The sequence below is a fragment of the Mycetomoellerius zeteki genome, unplaced genomic scaffold (assembly GCF_001594055.1).
Source record: "Mycetomoellerius zeteki isolate Tzet28-1 unplaced genomic scaffold, Tzet1.0 scaffold93, whole genome shotgun sequence".
Lineage (NCBI taxonomy): Eukaryota > Metazoa > Arthropoda > Insecta > Hymenoptera > Formicidae > Mycetomoellerius > Mycetomoellerius zeteki.
The window spans coordinates 1,211,617-1,233,277 of record NW_017257968.1 but is presented as its reverse complement, the minus strand read 5'-3'; the positions used below and the strand labels follow the sequence as shown (position 1 = coordinate 1,233,277).

General features: G+C 39.4%; 3 protein-coding genes across 8 annotated transcripts; 1 reads left to right on the top strand and 2 right to left on the bottom strand.

Annotated features, from left to right (window-relative positions):
• Positions 1-425: 425 nt before the first annotated feature.
• On the bottom strand, positions 426-14,149 carry LOC108730511 (E2F transcription factor 1). 6 transcript variants are annotated; one of them, XM_018460253.1, is made up of 8 exons: positions 13,218-14,149; positions 5,289-5,389; positions 5,049-5,206; positions 4,745-4,883; positions 4,450-4,663; positions 4,075-4,348; positions 3,573-3,924; positions 426-1,316 (listed from the first exon to the last, which is right to left on the bottom strand). In XM_018460253.1, exons 2-8 carry the CDS (start codon positions 5,365-5,367, stop codon positions 1,192-1,194), a joined length of 1,341 nt encoding a protein of 446 aa, XP_018315755.1. In that variant the 5' UTR covers positions 5,368-5,389; positions 13,218-14,149; the 3' UTR covers positions 426-1,191. The 6 variants fall into 6 exon arrangements, with proteins under 6 accessions (XP_018315755.1, XP_018315756.1, XP_018315760.1 ...); XM_018460254.1 differs by lacking the exon at positions 13,218-14,149 and adding an exon at positions 11,804-12,475; XM_018460258.1 differs by lacking the exon at positions 13,218-14,149 and adding an exon at positions 11,451-11,658.
• A 1,045-nt stretch (positions 14,150-15,194) lies between these two features.
• On the bottom strand, positions 15,195-17,188 carry Archease (protein archease). Its single transcript, XM_018460263.1, has 4 exons — positions 16,974-17,188; positions 16,731-16,755; positions 16,367-16,571; positions 15,195-15,946 (listed from the first exon to the last, which is right to left on the bottom strand). Exons 1-4 carry the CDS (start codon positions 17,107-17,109, stop codon positions 15,761-15,763), a joined length of 552 nt encoding a protein of 183 aa, XP_018315765.1. The 5' UTR covers positions 17,110-17,188; the 3' UTR covers positions 15,195-15,760.
• Positions 17,189-17,963: 775 nt separating this feature from the next.
• On the top strand, positions 17,964-20,619 carry LOC108730514 (S-methyl-5'-thioadenosine phosphorylase). Its single transcript, XM_018460262.1, has 6 exons — positions 17,964-18,153; positions 18,567-18,727; positions 18,901-19,121; positions 19,193-19,395; positions 20,083-20,292; positions 20,391-20,619. Exons 1-6 carry the CDS (start codon positions 18,136-18,138, stop codon positions 20,427-20,429), a joined length of 852 nt encoding a protein of 283 aa, XP_018315764.1. The 5' UTR covers positions 17,964-18,135; the 3' UTR covers positions 20,430-20,619.
• The last annotated feature ends 1,042 nt before the right edge of the window (positions 20,620-21,661 follow it).

Here is a 21,661-nt window from a genome sequence, read left to right as displayed (position 1 = left end):
GCAACATGTATCCGTTAAAAAAAAAACACATCGTCCGAAGGAAGAACGACGGACTCTAGGTCGCATATAATTTAAAAAAATTATCCGAGTCTCAATAATACGCACACAGTCATTTTTCGCGCGCACGAAGTAATCCTCGCAATCTCATCTTTCCCCTCTTCCTTTCTTCACTAAACAAGACTTTATATCAGAAAGAATTCGATGATTTTAACCGCCTCATTCATTTTACAATTGGACAACTACGAAAAGCAATTAGATCGTTGTCCGACACGAGTACAGTCTGTCCTCTCTCTGAATTCCCAAATACATTCTCTCTCCTATCTCTTAGCACAATTTACAATATTATTACAGATTGCACGAAAAAGCGCCTTCGCTTTTCAACCTTTCTCTTCTCTCTCTCTCTCTCTCTCTCTCTCTCTCTCTCTCTCTCTCTCTCTCTTCCTTATACACATACACATGCACACAAACACACACATACATACATGTACACACATTCTTCCTCTTTCATCTCTCTTCTGTCTCTTTGTCTAATATCTTTGCAATCCATTCCGCAAACGTGATCAACGCAGACCATTTCAAGCCGGAAGCACACATTAACAATATTGTGATATGTTTATCCTGTGCCTCGGCGGTTTGGCTCTTTCACATTGAGAGTTTATGGTCCGCAAGAAATTAAAATAGTATAACCACGAAATATTCCAGAATGAAACATGAGTACAAAAAAAACCGTAAAATATTAAAATATTCTGGTGCAGACAGATCAATAACATTCCTTTATAGTTTTTATGTAGAACATACAATAACAGACGGTGTAAAAAATCTTGTTACCGAAAAATATAATGCATTTCATGTGATCTATCTTTAATTTCAACAGGGTGCAATTTATGAAATTGCCTATGGTATGCCTCGACTAATTTGTTGCTATTCTTTTAAGCCTTCTTGTACTTTTAAGTACAAAAAATACGGAAAATAAATTCCAAATATAAAATGATGTGCTTAAAGAAATAATAAATAAATAAAAATGTCTTTGTATGTTTGCAATTTTTCGCGAAGATCGACGCACGGAACGAAACTGCCAACTATCATCACTATGTAACACGAAGGCGCATTGTAAAACTGACGAAGCAGTTCCATCTGTTTGAGTAACAACCCAAAAAGACACGAACGCCCGTGCAATAAGCGATGATATTCCTAGAATTTAAAATCGAAGAGATCCGAAAGACCTTCCTCGGTGCCTAACGAGAACGAGTAGTCGTTTTCGGAGAGAGGTGGTTCCAAAGTCAGTAGTTGTTCTCCAAAATCGAGAATACTCAAATCTGTAACAAAAGTAAGAGGAATGACAAACTTGCTATATAAAATCCAGCATTATTTACATTAGATTGTTTGCAAACAATTATTTAAGAGAATAATTCTGAAAGCTTTTAATATATTATATATATATATATATACATATAAAGATTCAATATTTAAATATGACATTCCTTTATAATTTTTTAATGAATCACATATAAGAAAAAGACGAGTTTTTAATTAAATTATTAAGAAATATGTCAATAATGCAGAATATATAATTTACTTCCGTTTTCTTGTGATACATCATATAAGCACTTTATTTTATTCAAAAAGTTTGCAATCAGTTACAAAGCGATTAAAGAGTACAATTACTACGTATTGTTAGTTTCAACAATGTTTCTGTAATAGATCGTTTAATTATCTAAGAAAATTGGTATTTGTGGAATCAAAATAAAGTAGTGCTGCAAAATTCGGGTCGATCATATTAATTTCCAAATTACATATATGTTTCCCTTGAAAAATTTTCAGATAGTTTTAATGAAAAGAATTTTTTTTATGAAAAGCGCATCTTGCATTCATGTATCGTATGGTAATATTAACGTAGCGATATCATATAAAACATAATAGAAGCCAATATAGTTAGTATAGATGAACGTACCTTTGCACGACACGAGCTTTGCTGTTTGAAACCGTTACCTAACTAGAACTCTGCCTGTGATGTGATTTTGATAATTTTAACACACAAGTCACAGCCAGAGCTCCATCAGGGTACGGCCATCATCCATTGGTGAAAAGGCAGTGAAATATTCAAAAGAAAGGTAATGTGTTATTAAGTTACATGGAAATATTCAACCTCTACCTTTCTTTTGAATAATATTTGTGTCCACAAGTGATTATTAAATTGTAATACATGCAACACGTTCTTTTCAAATGAGGATGTAATATAACAATTTTGCAAGACAATTATCTTATACACATAATATCTATTTTGCAAAAACTTTCAATACGAAAAGAACGCTTAAGTCGGAATTTGTTTTAGTAATACAGAGACAAAAAAAGATGAAAAATATTTTATTTAAAAAAAAAAAGAAATACAACTATGTATGTACAAGGCATAAAGCATTAAACTAAATGAAGCATTAGAAATTTTTCAGAAGTAAAATACAAGAATTAGATGAAAAAGAAACATACTAAATGCGCAACAATACAGCAATGTATATTTATTAAAATATCAATAGAAATATTGAATTATAAATACGAAAAGCGAGAAATAATAAAGACTTTTTCTCATACTATACTGAAATAAAGTATTGGAAACTTCTTTCTCTGTTATTCTGCATTAATAAATGCATCTATAATTTATATCTCAAATTTCTTGTGAAAACATATGATGAAAAGCTATTTATTAATCGATAAATCGAGAAATCTTTAACATATTCTATCAATCTGTCAAAAATGCAAAGAATAACATATTAAAAAATTAATTTATTTTAACGTATAGTGCAAAGAGAATTTCTCGCTTAATTTATGACACCATAATTCAATATAATTACGTAAGAAAATAGAATATCAATTATGAATTCCATGTGTAATTACATAATTAAATATTGATATTTCTGTCGAATACTGATATTTATAATATTAGAAATATGAATATATTTGAAATGAAAAAGAATAAAATATTACATATTTACAAAATAACATTAATAGATTTTATAACAAAATATTGATATATTCAGAAATATAATAACAGAAATTATATATAATATTCAAAAATATATATAACAGAAATTATATAAAAAATTCTTTTTTAATTTTCCATTTCTATAATTTCATGTTTATAAATTTGTTATTATATTTAAATTGATATGATGTATTTAAATAAGCATTTCAATTTATAATTTAACAATATTATCAATAATGTTATATGATCTATATGAGAATATTTCAGATTTTTAAAATATAAATGACAGAAAAAACATAATTTATAAAATTAAAAATAAGACAAATAATTTCCTCGTGTGAATAAAATAAAATACATACTCTCTCTCTCTCTCTAAATAGAAATTATTTTACAAGATTATAAACAAAGACAAACAAAAGATATTAATGATTTACTGAAAATAGCTCAAAAAATAAATATTTTTCCCTACTTATTTTCCTTCACACAATTTCAGAATTTTTATTACTTTTAAATCGGCCATTAATATAAAATATAAAAGCTTTTTCAAGAAAGAAAGAAAGCAAACTAAACAAGCGTTATTTCCCTCTAATCTTACCTGAGCTGATTTGATCCTCTGTTTGGAGTTGGAATTTGCCACCGCCCATTGGTCCATAATCATCGGATTCGCATAAGAACGCGTCCTTCATGCTTGTTACACTGGTAACTGCAGTTACGGGGGTACACAGACGAGTATTTATGAAACTCTCATCGGAAGGTACTGGCTCGATTCGCATGTCGCTTTCTCGATTAGCCAACAATTCAGGAGGCAAACAAGGTATATCGGATTCTTTTGATTGAGGCACAGATTGCGTTGTCGCATACCCAGGATAAGATGTTTTGACTGTGGAATCCTCAGGACACAGAAACACATCTATCTCGCCGTGTTCCGATCTCATATGCATTTGAAGCTAAAAACATTAATACAAATGGAGTATAAAATGCATAGTAAATATATTTTTTTTATCAAATATAAAATATTTTTCTCTGGAGACGTTGGAGAGCAATTAAAATGCAAATGATATACATATAAATAATATAAAATTTTACGGATATTTTACCTTTTGTTGACCAAAGTTATTGATCGGTTGTGGGACATGGAGGGTAGCTTCCGGCGGGGCTTTCACGGCCATAATAACTTGGTCTTTGTACATTGAAACTGAACGTAAATCATGATACGTCACATAAGCGTATTGTCTATCCGCGCAGAGCTCGCGAAGGTTTTTATCAGCACCATGAATCAATCGATCCAGAGTGTTTTCCTTAGCTTCCAAATCCGCGACCTCCCATCTGAGATTAGCGATATCGTTTCGATTGTTCGGTAACTGACCGCCTCTGTAACAAGCAATTAGTTTCGAATATAATCTCTCGTTATACAGATATAGATGATAAACTGTAAGAAAGATGTACATATAATATCTTAGTAGATAACTTACTTCCACTGGATATTGTTTTTACTTTTCTTCTCTAAAATACCAATGCCCTCTAAAACATTAGTAATATCGTATATACGACGTTTTTGTACCTCCAACTTTTCTGACGCTACATTTAAGTCCACCACACCATCCTGACTGCTTTCAACTAAGTGAATAAACTTTTTTGTGAGCAAACTCAAAGATGTATCATACCGTGTCCTTTCTACAGTTTTACCTGTAATGAAACAAATGATTCCTTTCTTGAATGACATGCAAAAAATAAGAGAAAGGTAAGTAAAGCAGAAGAGACATTTACTTTTGGTGGGTGTATGACCAGCTAAAGAATTCGAGCCGGATCTTCTACGTTTACCTCTGGGTGTTTTGAAGGCAGACTGGCTGGGACCAGTTGTCCCTACCTCCAAATTCAGTCTTCTTTTTACCGCTTGAACTGATATCTGCCAAAAAGAGAAGGAAGTTGTAACTTGATTAGACAAGTGGCAATTAAATACCTTTGCGTAAATCAACATTTTAATATGTCAATGTTACTATAAGAAATCTGGGATGCTATAGAAATTTTACCTCAGTATCAATTTATCATCATCACTCATCAATCATTTTACCTCAGCTCTTGGTGGTGGTTGTGTGGGTTTTCTCGTTATTTGGTAACAAGGTGTTTGTCCGTACTGGTGATCCTGTAAATGAGGGCTTGGTGTTTCTTCTGCCACCTTTGGAGGTTGGATTTCATCCAAAGAACCATCATCCAGAAACTCAGACTTTACTGTAGAAAGATGTTATTCGAGTGAGCTTAACAGTGACAAAATAATGTAAGATTTGAAATATGTTTCCTGCAAGCGACTTACACAACTTGGTTTCCACCATGTCTGGAGTAACTGGCCTGGCTGGATCCTCCAGGATCACTTGTCTCCTTACCCGAGGCATCCTGGTAATGTGATTGTTGTGTCTGAAATAATTATACATACATAAAACTATAAAACTTTTAAACTGTATGAAGCCACACACTAATTACTTCCTAAATAATCATGCTGTCTGAAACGCCATAATATTAATCTTTCAAACATCTATAAGACTAAAAAATAAAATTCAAGAGGTGTATATAACAAGCAGGAAACGATATACCGATGTGATATACCCTCAACCACGCGAGATGCAACAGATTGACGCGATCGGGCATTTCGACGAGAGATCACGGTAAGCTAATCCCGGTACGTAACAAGTTTCCTGCCGTACGACTCGCGCGATCGAAGCAACGAAACTCGTGGACCAGCAGTCGTGTCGTTACCCGTTACCGTGAACACGATCGGCCATTCGGCACACGAGGAAAGGATCGAGGAAATGACGGCGGTGCACGGACCTATTTCTAAGCACGCTCTGCATTTTCGGCCGTTAACCGCTGCTGCTCGCCGCGCGCGCGTGTGGCTCGGCGCGTTACACGTGCGATTGCGGCGGTGAGTGTCATTTTTAAATCCCAAGGTTTTTCAGTTCTCACACGAAAAGAGGGGAAAAAAAAAGACGCGCCGCATCGACGACGGATGGATGACCTGTCCGCACACCGGGCGTGTAAAAGTCGTGCGTTGTATATACACACGCGCGCGCGTATACACCACGAGCAATAACGGAAATAATAAGGGCGACGCGAGCACCGCAGTCAAGCAATGCTACGTGTGCGATATTAGCATCTTTCTCTCTCTCTCTCTCTCTCTCTCTCTCTCGCTTGCTCGCTCGCTCTCTATCCGCCTGTCTTTGGCGGAAGGCGCGATCGGATTGCGCGGCGCCCGTGCTTTAGGTCGGACGCACACGAGACTCGCAAGTCCAATGAAAGTGGCTGCGAGGAGCAAGGAAAGAATGATGGTGTCGAAGAAAATTCGATTCCCGCTCGCGTTCCGAAGAGAAACGCGACAAAGAACGGAATAACTCCATTAAATGTAAACGGAACTTGAAAAGCGAGGAGAGAATCCAATAAAATAGAACTGGAGGAACTAATAGATCAGATGAAATTGAACTTGAAGAAATCCGGCTTACATATCAAATTTTGAGAGCGAAAAGAGAAATTGAATAGAAATGAAACTAAGCATATCAGTAGAAAAAAAAGAAGGAAAGAAAAATCTTATCTCGTTCGGATGTTTAAATATAAGATAAATATATAATAAAATCATACATATTTTTATCTGTTTGTCGAAACTTGTTGAAATTACCAATTCCGAGGTTTTATTCTCGAAAAATATCGCAAATGAAAATACTAGGGAAATCTATAATATACATACATAACGTATACTATAGTATTTTCGTACATTCTTGTATGCGATATTTTTGAGAATACAACCTCTGATCCCGAATTATTTTTCAATTCAGAATACCAGCACAGCTGATCGCACGTCGTTATCTTTTAAAAGTAGGCACAAAAGAATTGTCTCATCATTATTCAAGTATTTTATTGATAAGTCCAAAATCGTAATTATCGATACTTAATCAAGATTCAATGTCTTCAATTCCCGCCAGCTGTGCAATTATTTTCTACCTGTCTAAAAATAACATATTCACGCGCATTTACTTTACGGTGGTAATGATATAGCGAATTCGATTGGATGCACTAGTGCATATTAAAGTCATACTAATTTAATCTGAATAAAAGTAAAATGCAAATATTTCGAATTATAAAATACAAATTTAGGAGACGTGCAATAAATGTAGCACAAAAAGCACAATTAGCACAAAAAATTGTATTGAGGATTTCATGGTTTAATTCGCTTTTATATTAAATTAAATACACATTTTTGCGTCAATTTGTGTTTTACGACAGCTTTAATGTACACCACTGCAAACTGAGTGAATTCAATCGAATTCGTTAACAGATCCAGATACAGGGTAAAACTTGGAAGATTGAAGTAGAAATGTTGATGTGAAATAGTACTTTTCCCGTGCTTTCAGATTAGTTTGTCGTGTGTCAACTGAAGCCGACCACACGTGACGCCGTTTATATCCATCAGAAGCTATAAATAAGAAGATTACATTCTCGAAAGTACGTTTGCGTCAGTATAAACATCACGTAAATGTCGCATCGGTACATCTTGCAACGTTGTCTACGTAAGTTGGAATATATTGTAACGTGATAAAGATACGTATGATTTTAGTATTAAGATTAATACCAGTTTCTTCACTTGGTCACAACAATCGCAATATATAATTCGGCATAGACTTTAGATTCGTTTGCCTGCACTGAATCTATACTGAGCAAATATATCGTAGTCACGTGTACGACTCTTTACTGAATACAAATAAGTACGTTTGCTTCTCTTTCTACAACAGCGATTCTCAAGTCACATTTCCAGCAAACCCGACTGCGCGATATTCATTAAGCACAATAAGCATAATTGCGCTACTTATTCTCCTTCATCAATAATTGTTATATAATCAAGCAAGAGAACTGAACTCGGTGAAATTGGAAAATGTAATAAATATGAGACTCAATACATTACAATAATAAATAATTCTTTGCTTTTGTTAGCTATTCTACGGAAGAAATAAAAAATTAATTTCAAAACAATTAATCCAAAGAAAATATTTTTTTATTTTTATATCGAAAGTGTAAATTATTATTTTCATTTGCATATCTTATATTTTATCATTTAATTGTTACATTTTATCAAAATATTATCAAAGAAAATGGAGATATCTAAAAGTAATGAAATGTATTATATATAAAAGTCGCAAATTAAGAGTATTATATTGCGAGATGATTTAAATTGAATAAGCTAACTTAAGGGCTTCACATAGCAAACGCTTGGTATGCGTCTGAACACTCCGAACGGACCCATGGTGCGCTCGGCCCGGGGAATTTTAGAAAAAAAGAACAAGCATTCCGAGACAAGCTGATCGTTCCGGGTGTGATTTAAAGAGATGGTGCTCGTGTCTCGAAAATATCCCATCATCCTTTGCTTGTGATTTATTCAAAGCGATTATAGAAAATTTTGATGTTTTGGAGTAATAAATCAATGTAAATTAATTGTTAATCCGTGTTTAATCTGTTTTTCTTCAGATAGATCGATTATGCTTTCGATGTGATGTTCTTTTTTTTATTATTTATATAATTTTATATACTAGATAAGTTTGAGCTTGTTAAAAAATGTTGGAGATTATATAAAACTTTAAAAAAGTCATTCAACAACTTTATATAAGGATGTTGATTCTGTTTCGTTAGCAAACAGATAAATTGAGAGAAAAAATTTAGAATCGATATTATAGCGTCGATAAAAGTTGGAGCAACTCCAGTTCGAGTCTTCTGCCGGATACACAATCAACTACTAGTGAGAACTACTAGGATTTCTCGAGACCAATAGCGTCACGATTTGTGCTTGGAAGGTTGGGAGCAATGCATGACGCGGAGTCATTGATTGGCCAGCCGTTATCTCGAAACCAAAGTACAAAACATCGCACAGCACATCGGCTGCATTCGATGAAAAAGTGATATACCGATTAAAAAACAACTGTTTTTTTTAACACGCGACAACGTCATCGAACTATTTGTCCATACATCTTCATCTCGACGTGAAGGCTGAAATTTTTGCCTTCCTGTCCATTGATTGGTTGCTCAAGGGGATGGCCCGTCAAGTCAGACCCCGGCGTAGGGTCATATTGGCGAAAGTTGGCAGAATCGACAGTGAATTGCACCAACATCGATCCCGGAAACGTGTTCACGTTGCGAGTAATAAAGAACGCGACAAAGTCTATACGATTACTTACTCGAAGATTAAACGAACTCGGGAGGTTACTGATAGGCGCCGGCAGGATAATTTCACGACTTTGCTCCGTATGTTCGCAACCGAGCACGATGTGGGCACTAACGCCGGGTCTCCAGTGCGTCGAAGACAGGAAACGCCGCCGCCATCCACTACCACGACGGTGGCGGCGGCGGGCGTCCACGAGACGTGCGCTGTGGCTTGTGCGAAGATGCAAACGAATGCGCAATGTGTCTCGTGTGCACTAAGCTTCAAGCGGCCAGATGTGACGAGGCCGGCCGGCCGGCCCTCTCTCTCTCTCTCTCTCTCGCTCTCTCACTCTCCGTTTCCCTGCCCCTCGTTCTTCCGCTCGTAAAGGTCTTAGGTCGCGAGCTCTACGGCCTAGCCATCTCCCTTTAGGGTGACTTCGACCAAATCTCGATTAATTTAATCAGTGATTGATTCAACCGGCAAAATTGTTTACAAAGCAAAATTTTCAACTATATATTCCGTTGCTCCTGATCTAATTTTGTTTTATATATTAACGACGAATTCTTTCTAATTAACTAAAGTTGTCCTTGATCACCTTTTTCTTTAACCCTAGGGCTGCACACACGGGGACCCCAATGGATATCCAATGAAAATTTCAAACCGCCAGCTTCTTTAGGAATTTTTTGTTTGAATGTTTGTACTTGACGATTTAGCGAGTGACTTTAATTTTATGATTGACAAGCGTAAATTTTGATTTTGTAATTATTTGCAATTATTTAGTTTTGAAAAAAGAAACGTCGAAAAACGTAGATGGTTATGTTTTTTTTATTAAATTATGTGTTATAGATAGTCTGAGAAAGTCTGAAAAAACGCACGGAGTAGTCCACGTATAAAAAATGTGTGCAGTCTTAGAATTAACTGTCCAATCAAAGTAAACAGTACAGCAGTAAACTTCTGAATGTTGAAATAGAGCGATAGCACTCCAGATACGTTCTTTTTATTTCGAGTCTTTGGCTTCTCTTATCAAAACCTGGCGAGTGTGGTGCCACAGTTCTAGCCCGACATAGCGCGCAATCAGCTGTTAACATCGATCGAAGGCCACGCGTTGCCGCCGGCGTTCTCGCGTCGTCGATTGTCAGAGAATTCTCGATTCCTTCTCGAAAGAGCGAGACCCCAGGAAAAGTGTCCCATCGTGCGATAACGACCAATGGCGCGTGAGCGGAGGGAAGCGATGCCTTTCTATTGGTGGAACTGTCAAATATCGCGCGCCTCGATCATTTTCGTCGCACGTTTTCGAGAATCGAGGTCCGTCCGTTTCGCCTTTTCGCGTCCGAGAAACGCACATATTTGGGCGAGAAAAAAAAAGAGGAAGGAAAAGTCCGAGTGCAAAGTGCAAGCAAATGTAGGAACCTCCGAGCTGCCTTCATTCACGCAACGATATATCACTCGCTCTCGTCCGATCGCTCGCGTTTTCTCCTTCGCGCCACCCTTACGTCAATCGAGAACCGTATTCGCGGAATCTCGAGAAACTCGATCTCGTGCCGTATCGCTGATAAATAACGAGAATCGAAGTCACGGCCTCGTGCACACCGACTCGCTCGCCCACTCCTTTACGTACGCACGGTACGCACGGTACGCTCGCACGCACGCACGCACGCACGCACGCACGCACGCACGCACGCACGCACGCACGCACATGCATGCCGGTTCGACGCGTCACCGGTGAGAGATACTCACGCAAGCACATGCATGCCGGTTCGACGCGTCACCGGTGAGAGATACGAGTGCTCGCACACACGAACACGAGCACACGTATGCACGCGTACGTGAGCCATCGCGTCGCGACGAACTCGTTTAAAGAGCCAAGACGACACCGGCGGATCCCTAGTAAGGTGCGTTACCGGCACGTCATATAAAGGAGCGGCGCGATCGCGCACTGCTCCGGATACGTTTCCCCGAAGATGCTCCCCCGACGCATCCTGGCCGCGAAGCGAAACTCAAACGTTCTACCGACGAGGGTGGCGAATCGAGGAAGGGCAAACGTAAATCGTCGCGCGAGTCGACCCGGGTGCTGACCTGTTGGCGCGTAAAACTGAGTTTCTCGCTAGGAAGTCGCCAACAGCCACCGCCGCTGATGACGACACGCCGATGATGTCGATCTCGGGCGAGAAAGAGAGACGGAAGTAGCAAGTCGGCGCGAAGAGGTGTGATGCGTCTCCGCTCTCTCTTCCTCGCTCTCTCGCCAGCGTTTCCGTTCCCTCCTCCTCTCGGCTCGCTCCCGGTTTTTTTGCTACTTACTTGGCTGCTCGCGAATGTGTGCGCTGCGCTGCGCCGCGCCGCACAGTATTTTGAGACGGAGACCCGCGCTCTCTTCCGGGAGAAGATTCAGCAGGCCAGCACACGGCACGCGGCGCGTGTCGCAGGACGGTTGGACCCGGGCATCCCCCAGTCCGGGTGGTCTCTCGATCCCGGCGATCCCGGCACTCGAGAGAGAGATATGGCACAGAGGAACACCGCGGCTAACGGCAAAATCGTGCCGGACGGAACGAACGTGTGCCTCGAGGACGACGACAGACGGATCGTCAAACGTGCCCTTCCTCGTCAGCCCGTCGCGCCCTCGAGATGTCTACCTCGGATTATCGCTCGCTCACCCTTTCCCTCCGTTCCTTCAACGTGGTTGTAATCGTCGCCGTCGTTGCGGCTTTACATATTCTCGCCGTACTTTGCGCGATTTCTCCCTCTTACTCTCCCTGGCATACGTCGCTCTTTTTCTTTCGAGGTCGCTCGTTTCCACGAGCGTGTTGCTGCTGCTGCTGCTGCTGTTGCTCGTGCTAGAATACGGTGTCCATTTTCTGCGCGATCCGATGCCGCCACCACCGCCACGGTTACGCTACGCACAGGCGGGTCCAAGTAGGCAGCAGGTAGCCAAAGACGAACCAGGCGATTCCTCGCACGACGGAAGGGGCGCTCGTCGTTCCAGAACAATACGCTGGATCGAGAACGTTACGGGCGTTTTTCACTGTCTGGAATACAGCGTGGCTCGAACCTTAGAGCAAGCCCCGCCTCGGCATGTTCGGCTCGACTCGACTCAGGCCGACCAGGAGGCCGGCGAGCAAGGAGAAACGAACCTTTTCTCTCTCTCTCTCTCTCTCTCTCTCTCTTCTCTCTTTCTCTCTCTCTATGCGTGTTCTCGTTGCGTCGCGCGTACGTATGTACGAGGCCGGCACGCAAGAAGATCCGGACGATCGGTCGGGGTTCGCTCCTTCCTTCGACTGAATGTATGGACGAAGGCCCCCGGGCACCGTGGCGCGCTGGCACGACTGGCCGATTCGGGTAACGAGAAGCGGACAGAGTGTGCCGCGTGCGCCGGTGCTCGCGAGATGCCAAGAGAGGGAACGAGAGAGAAAGAGAGAGCCAGCAGAACGGAGAACCAGCCGCGTGTCCGTGCGTATTCGCGAACGTCTACGGGAGGTGGATTGGGAGAGGGGGGAGGGAAAGACGGGGGAGTCTCTCTCTCGCGAGGTGGTGTACCGGCTCTCCGCGCCACCAGCTGTGTGTCGGTGTATATGCGAGACCACACGTCGGCACCGTCGCGTCGCGTCGCGTCGTGTCGCGCGGCGCCGCCGCCGGCGCGTGTATGCGGTGTGTGTGCGATGCGATGCGATGCGACCCGACCGCGGAAAAGCGCGGCACGCATGCGTCGCAAGCCGTTAAACGTGCGTACGAGTCAACGAGCGCGAGAGAGGAGGGAGAGAAAGAGAGGGAGAGAAAGAGAGAGAGAGAAAGAGAAAGGGAAGGAGAGGCACGACGACGCTTCCGAATGTATGCGTGAACGAGTCGCGGTACGTAGCTACGTTGGTGGCGGATAATATCGTGATGTTGGTGCGCTCTCGCTGCATCTCTCGCGCGTGAAGCCTTCACGGAAGATTACGTCGGAAAAAACGACGAGTTTCGTAACCAATGGAAATCTCTTTCTCTCTCTCGCTCGCTCGCACGCATGCTGTCTCACTCGGCGTTCGACAGGCGACACTTTAAAGCGACTCGACGCGAGGCCGTTATACTTACCGGAATTAGGGCAGCTCCACGGAGTTGTCCTCGGCGGCACGGCACTCGGTGACGATTCGACGGGCAGGCTCGGACGGGCGGAAGGCACTTTTGCGGACCGAGGAGGTGTCCGGGACGCGTTCGCGTTTCACGCGATGACAACGCGTCGTTCCTCGCCGCCTTTCATAAGTGCGCGCGCTTCCGAGCGGACGGCGCGGCGACACCCTCGCCGTAGCGGTAACGGCAATGGTCGATTCTCCGTGTGCGTGTCGCGGCGGCGTGTCCGTGCGTGTCCGTGAGCCGGCGTACCGGCCATCTGCCGGTCGCACGCGACAGCTGAAATACGCGCGCCAAAACCGTCGTCGCGCCGCGCCGCCGCCACCAGCTTCGTGTGGCTTCGTGTCGCGTTCACCCGATATTGCGGACCGAGCTTTTTCCAGATGATATCACGACATTTGCACAACACGCGGATCCCCGCGAGCGAAGCTACTAATAAGATACTCTAACGAATACGACGCGCCCGATAATCGCTCGATAATGTCGACCGATTATTATCGCGATTACGAACGCGTCCCGTGTCGTTTCACGCGCGTCATCGCGTTTCCTCGAGAATCCTCGTCGAGATCGTCGGCCAGGAATCCGTCTCGGCGAGCGTCGGCGATCGTCGCGCGCCTTCACCTGGTTTACCCGCCAAAACTCCCGCCGGCTGCTCCACGGTCGAAGGACCGACAGCCGAGTGGCGAGAACGGCTATTTACCGCGAAATATCCTCGCAACCGCTCGTCTCCTCGTCCTCGACGACGTCGCAGCACCGGTTATCCACTTTCGGTACTCTCGCAAGCATTCCCGCGTTTCCGAAGCGCACTATTACCATACCGGTCCGCCATGCTCGGGGGTGTTGGCGAACAAAGTGAGTCTCTTCTCGTTTTCCTTCTTTCTCTTCCCCTCCCTTCCCTCCCTTTTTCCCGTCCCTTTCTCTCTAAACGCCGACGGATACCGGGTCCCTTTAATCCGGGCCTTCTTAAGGCAAGAGGATCCAGGGGGGACGGAGGGGCAACGGACACGACGTTACGCAGGCAGCACTCGCGAATTATGCAATTTAGTGACGTATTAATTTGACAACGATCGTACAAGCGCTTACGTACGCACACGCGCCTTCGACTGCCTTCGACGATCCTGCCGGACAACTGATGCCCCTCGTTTCTTGCCTGGTCTTGCCCGAAACTCCGTCGTACGATCGTCCCTTCCTTCGCGAATGGAGGGGCATTCAGCTGCAGGGATGTAGCGGGACGAAAGGCGAGCAGGGCCCCTCCCGAGAATGTCGAAAACGCTACGAGAAAATCGATGGACGAGACAGGAACAAAATTGTCACCGGCAAAAAGTCGCACTTTTTTATTGCAATTTCATCACCGACGGTCCCCTTTATCACAATTGAGACTCGATCGCCATCTCGTAAAAATCGCCTAGCGCGTAAAAATACAATGCAATCGCGCCAAATAGACCCTACGGTGTACGTTTCATAGGAAAACTGGAGTTTCTCGTACAAAAAAATAATAGATTATATTTTTTAGACATCATTTTCTCAAAAGATGAGAGAATGGCTTGGTTCAATTTTTTTCAATTAGTTTATATCACAATACATACTCGTGTTGCATATACAATAGAATATAATTCTACTGGATGACTGTACATAGATTTGAAACGTGTATAATATCAAAGAAGTAGCGTTAAAACGATACTATACCTTGCTAAAATATCAACAAAAAGCTATGACCTACATTTAAAATTAATCAGTTTTTTTCATTTTACCGCTGATAGCTGAAACATAAAATTGAGTGTACGTGCGATAAGTATTAGTCAAATCAAAATACATATATCATAACAATTAATAAAGCGCGTTAAAATGTTAGTTTAAATTGGAAAAAATGGGCTTTACTTTAATGACGCATGCAGATTATTGTGCGTGTAATCAATTTACCAATGGTGTCTTGTACATTTTTCTCGCTTTCCCGCATGATCATTGCGAAAGAGATGTGTAGTGAGAAAGTTAAAGGAGAACCGTAGTTTAAAGGCAATAGCTGGAGTAGAAAGACTCGTATTGATTATATTTTGTAAACAACATTGAATAAGTAAAAAAAAAAAAAAAAAAAAAATACAGGTAACATCGATAATAATAAAAACTCGCATGCATTTCTTATAACAAACGGCTAATCCCTTGCTTTTTTTATTGCGCTTTGCCGGGAGTTCGAGTAATCTTAGTACACGCCTGAGTCAAGTCGACCCAAGAAGAAGGGGGGCCCGGTGCATTCTTCGTAACGTATTTATTTGAACCCTACGGGACAAGTACAAAAGGATCGCTCCTATGTAGACCGTAGGGGAGGAATACGGTTTCCCTTCTTGCCCTTCGGCTACCTTTCCCTACTTTTTCCACGGGCCACCCGTTCAAGCTAAGTAACCCCCCTTTTCTTTCCCACTACTTTTTTGCTGTTAGAGCATTACCAGAAAGTTGTGCAGCAAGATATCGTTGAGGTACGTGTGCAGTGCGATCGACGGGCGAGGGTAATATCATATATCGACGATCACGAAGATTTCGGGCCGCTCCACCTGCGGGCGATCGTTGATCTGCATCGCCGAATACGTGATGGCCTTTACCTCTGCGCCTTGCGTGTGTTTGCCAATTGTGAACTCCTCGCCGTACGCGGTTGCCTTGATTTTAAACCCTTCTCGGTCGAATTCGGTAATCTTGACTTTCTGGTGACAGACGTGCGGAGAGATTTTCACCTTTGGCTTTGGATGCAGACGCGGTAAGTTTCGCGATCTTCGCGGTCCAACCGAAAGGACTATTTGACGATATTTTCAAATTCGTGCGAATAAAATATGTCATAATTGTATGAATTAATTAATACATAATAATATTACTTATAATTCAAGCAAAAGAACAAATAAAATATTAAGGAATTATTTTTAATAAATAGCAAAGGTGGAGTCTTCAATATTTCATGTAGAATATAAAATTCATATACGAATCATACAATTATATTTCTGTAACACATTGTATATAACCCTATAACTATTATCAAAAGTTGGATGTTACCGTTATTGCTGTAATGGTAAATTATTAGCATATATCTATGTTGACCGCAAAAAAATATCGCAACAAAGAAATTTTACCTTGGCGATTATATACGGCTCGGCGCTAAACATAAAGAGCAGCTCGTCAAGAAAGTGGAAGAGTAGACTCTCCATGTCGTCACCTTCGGCCTCGATGTGGTGCACCTGTGCGACCTGCACGCGCTCGAGATCCGTCATGTAACCGAACATGGCCATCGCGCATTGCTCGAAAGCCTCCTCCATGGTGTCACCCCATGAATGCAGTCTGAAACATAATCGGTGATTTACATATTGCCGAATCAATCTCCGTCGCAAACAAGCCTTTAAACGTCTATCGATTTCCGCACAATTGCGCGCGCGCTTTTTTAGGTTAGCCGGCGAAGTAACCTTCAAAATTAACCGGTCAACTAAATGCAATACTTACTGTACGTCCGCGGTATGATCCAGATCTGTAACAGAAAACGTGGATTTTTTCGTGAATATTTTTAAGACTGTGGCTGCGAGAGATTCGCGTCATATTTCGGAAACTTTGCGTCAGTCATGATTACGAGGTTAGAATCCGTCGCGGGCGAAGATGCGCCAAGGTACATGTCGACAGATGAAATATTTGCGAGAAAAGAACGAATGAAACGGTGATATTAGAAAAAAACCCGCGATTGATACTCACACTCGTATTTGGCGGGCGGTATTTCGAGATCCTCGCTCGCCAGTTCGTCCATGTCGCGCACAGCTGATTCTCTTCCACGTAATGTAAGGCGATCAGCTGATTCACTGACGGGTTCAATCAACGAAACGTAGTTCATGTAGGTGAGTTCACGCCGACCAGATGGCGCTACTTACAAGCGAACTTGAGCGCTTAGCGGTCACATGGAGTAACACGTGGCTCCGTGTGAGAACGGTCGATTCATTCGACAAATTCCGGATTGATTCTAATTCAAATAGCATGAAATAACAGGCCTGTTCTTTTTGGCTGAACTTTTGCACCAGTTCAGCCAAAAAGAACAGGCCTATGAATCAACATTTTTTAAATATTTCAATAAAATATTTTAAAACTATTTTTAAAATGTTGTATAAATATTGTAAGAAAAAAAATATATTTAAAAACTCTGACTTCCTGGACATATTAAATTTTAAAAATATTTCATGAAATGTTTCATTGAAACACTCCTGAAATATTTCTGAAATATTTCATGTTGTATGGGATAGAATTTAGATATATATCAATATATATTATAAATTTATAAAACATATATTAATGATATGGAATATGATGGAAAACGGAAATGCGGAATAACAAAAGGAAAAAATGAGAAAGGTGACGAAATGTCCAATTAACTGACACAATAAATACTATTATAAGTATATATATATATATACAATACACCTAAAAGTTTATTTTTTACTTTTCTATATGGACAGATAAAAATTTATCTTGCATAAATCAAATTTTTATCTGTCCATATAAAAAAGTGAAAAAATAAATTAAAAAATAAACTTTTTCATAACTATTTTTTTCTATTGTCATATAGATCAAGTTTTTTTCCGTTCTACAACGAGAAATGTAAACCATCAGAAACATATTCAAAAAGATAAATTTAATATATGTCATAAACGGTGTTTACTATAATTACATAACTCTTATCAGGAATAACTTATTGTCGCGGCTATACAAATGGTATATTTTTGCAGGAAAGAGAGGTTATAAATAGCACATTGTCACACAATTATCTTTAACGGTCACGCGGTCATATTCATTATTCTCTTTATACTATACTCAAGTGACTGCAAGTTGCTGCAAGTTCAAGATAATAAATCGAATATCTTCCACTATGGCAAATAAAATGAAGGTAAAAGAATTTTAATTTTAATCACACACTTTATAGAAATACATTGACATCACTTGAAGGAGAATTTCTGGATTCTTGATTCACATGTCATACATTTTTTAATTATTTGCATATTTGTATCGACTAACCTCGAAAATATTATAAGTGTTTAATTTCGAAAATCACTCGAAACAGATGTCTGTGATGTATTACGTTATGTTATTAAATTTTACATATTATGACACAAGAACATTTTTTGCATGAATAATATATAGTAATTAATATACATATAAGAGTAGATATATTAAAGTATACATATTAAAGTGTAATTCTAATGAAAATACAATAAAAGTGTAATTCTAATATATATATATATATATAATATAAATCTAAATATATGTAGAACTGTTATTGATATTTTTTTAATTTTTTAGGTGGGAATAATATGTGGCTCGGGTCTGGGTGATAGCTTAAGCAAAACATTCAATTGCAACAGTACCACAAGTCGCGAGAATGCAAAGAATGATTTTGGATATCCATCCAGTGATCTCTACCATGGATGCATTGATGGAATAGATATAGTGTTATTGGCCAGGTAGAATTCTTTATAAATCCTTAGACTCTTGTAACTATTTCTAAAGCCTGCAATCTAGGCTTGTATTTTATTTTGCCTTTTACTACAAGAATAAACGTTTCTGTTCATTTAACAATGTTTGATTCATGTTTTGTTCATTAATAAAAATATTTTCTTCTCTTAATTCAATATAGACATGGCACAGGACATGTGTTCAGTCCTACTGGAGTTAATTACCGTGCTAATATAGAAGCATTGCGACTTGCTGAATGTACCCATATACTGGCATCTACTGCATGTGGATCGCTAACAGAGGCTATTGGTAGGGGACAACTAGTCGTGCCTGATAGCTTCATAGATAGAACTATTTCCAGGAAGGGTACATTCTATGATGGAACATCTGCCAAGTATAGTGGTAAATATATCATGTATTTCTTTGTTTTATAAGTATAATTTTTAAAATGTTGCCTTCATTCAAAATTATAGGAGTATGCCATATGCCGATGGAGCCTGCATTTGATCCGCGAACATCGGAAATCTTATTGCAAGCAGCAAAAAAGTTGGGATACAACATAAGGAAGGGTGGGACAGTAATAACTATTGAAGGACCGCGCTTTTCATCTAAAGCAGAGAGTAACGCTCTGCGTCTTTGGGGTGGACATTTGGTCAACATGACTATATGCCCAGAGGTTTAAATATTGCAATAAATTTATACACATAAGATATATATATATATATATACACACAGGGTGTTAGTTAAGTATGTTGCCATACTCAACAGAGCGATTCTTTGTTTATTTCAAGTAAAAAAGTCCATGTAAACATGTGTCCTAAACGGCTTAGTTTCTGAAATAAAAAAATTTAAACGTGTAGTAATAATCTGTTTATTTGAAAGAAATACAGCTTGAATTAGTCAAAAACTAGTCAAAAACAGAAAAAAAAAACAGACTTCAGTTCTTCTGATGAAATAAAACAATTAGATGAATTGTTGAAAATGTCCACCTTGCGCCATGATACATCCATCGAGTCTTCTTCTCAAAGATTGACGTACACGCTCAAAGATCAGAATTGAAGTCTATTTTCGATTTTGTGACTTTGACTTTGTCACTTTGTTTACGGTTGTGCGAATGGTAACTGATGTGAAGCAAGGCATATTTATGCAGGAAGATATCTCCAACGCAATTTACCGTTTTGTCAAACATTTGCGAACATTCACCTATATTTCGGAAACTAAGCCGTTTAGAACACATGTTTATATGGACTTTTTTTACTTGAAATAAACCAAAGAATCGCTCTGTTAAATATGGCAACATGCTTAACTAACATCCTGTATATATAATACTGTTATATAATGTTTATATTTTGGCCCGAATTAGGTATTCCTAGCGAAAGAAGCAGGTCTTTTATACGCAGCTGTAGCCATGGCGACTGATTATGATTGTTGGAGAGAATGCGAAGAGAATGTTCATGCAGCTGACGTATTAGTTGTGTTCAAACAAAATGTTCATAAAATAACAAATGTGTTACTAGAGGCAGTGAAACTTATTGGCTGTGGAGATTGGGAGCAGGATATTTTTAAATTGAAGGTAATATTTGTTATTAGGAATTATTTGTGCATACAAATAATATAGATATTTTTTCTAAACACATACTAGCGAACAATGATAAGAGAAATAATTTTCAGAACTTAATTGAGAGCAGCAATGTGACTGTAAAGAAATAAAGTTTCTACTTGCAAAGTGGAACGAAGAAACCATGCCTATATATATATATATATTATATAATCATAACTACATAATATCGAATCTAAGATGTATAAGATTTCAATGCCTTTGTAAAGTTCTTATATATTCCACGCAGATACAAATCTTTATATTGTTCATACAGAGGACTATTATACAAAGAACCAATTTATTTTACGATATCACTTTTATAATCGCTAAGTCTTTATAAAAACATTACATAAAATTATGTTATGTATACTGTTGTAATTCTATGTACTTTACCTTTCACATCCTATAAAACGTTTTATCGGGATGTGTATTTTGTTGCACTGTAATTAAATGGTATAAGCATTTAATCATAGAGTTGCAATTCAGTTTAATCTAATTACACACATATGCGTACATGATCATATGCAAAAAATCAAAGGAGTGATAAAAGGATTAGATTGGTATTACATAGTTGGAGATTTAGTAACGAGCGTGTAAACAAAAGATGCTGACAAGTAAACTTAATATTTATTATCTACACAATTACATTTACCTATACAATTCGCAAAAGTCAATTGACTGTATTATCATTTCTTTAAACGTATCTACATAATTGAACTGCCAATATACATATATATTAGTTTTCCTTTTTTATTATATGCCAGGCTTCTTTATGTAGACTTATGGAGCAGACAACATTTAATCAGTATTGTCATCAATTTCTGCTAGTGTGATTTATACTTAATTAAAACATTATACATTGGTCTGCATTTTACAATAATCTTGCAACTCAAAATATAATATGAAACCATGGACTTTATACACGGATTTTTCTTATGTACAAGCAATTTACATTATGATCAGTATGAGAAATTAAGCTTGTTTTAACAACATGAAATTATTCTTCAGAAAATATATCTTTATGATATATGTCTATAATAATAACATAATATTGAGTTAGGGAAAGTCTTTTTACAAATTGGTAAAAAGACTTTTAACAACCCACATATTCTATTTAAAAAAAAATAGTAATTTACCATTTTTGATAGAGCAACGTTTCAGCTTTAAGAATCTGCATTTTTAATTGCAATATGATGATTTTTAATGGAGTTATGAGCAATAAAGTCAAAATGTTCCTATTTACTTAATTCGTGAGTAAAACTCAGGAACAAAAAATCGTAGGAACATTTTTAAAAAACGATTTTGTAGGAAAAACTTCAAGCTTTCACGAGATAGTCGAAAA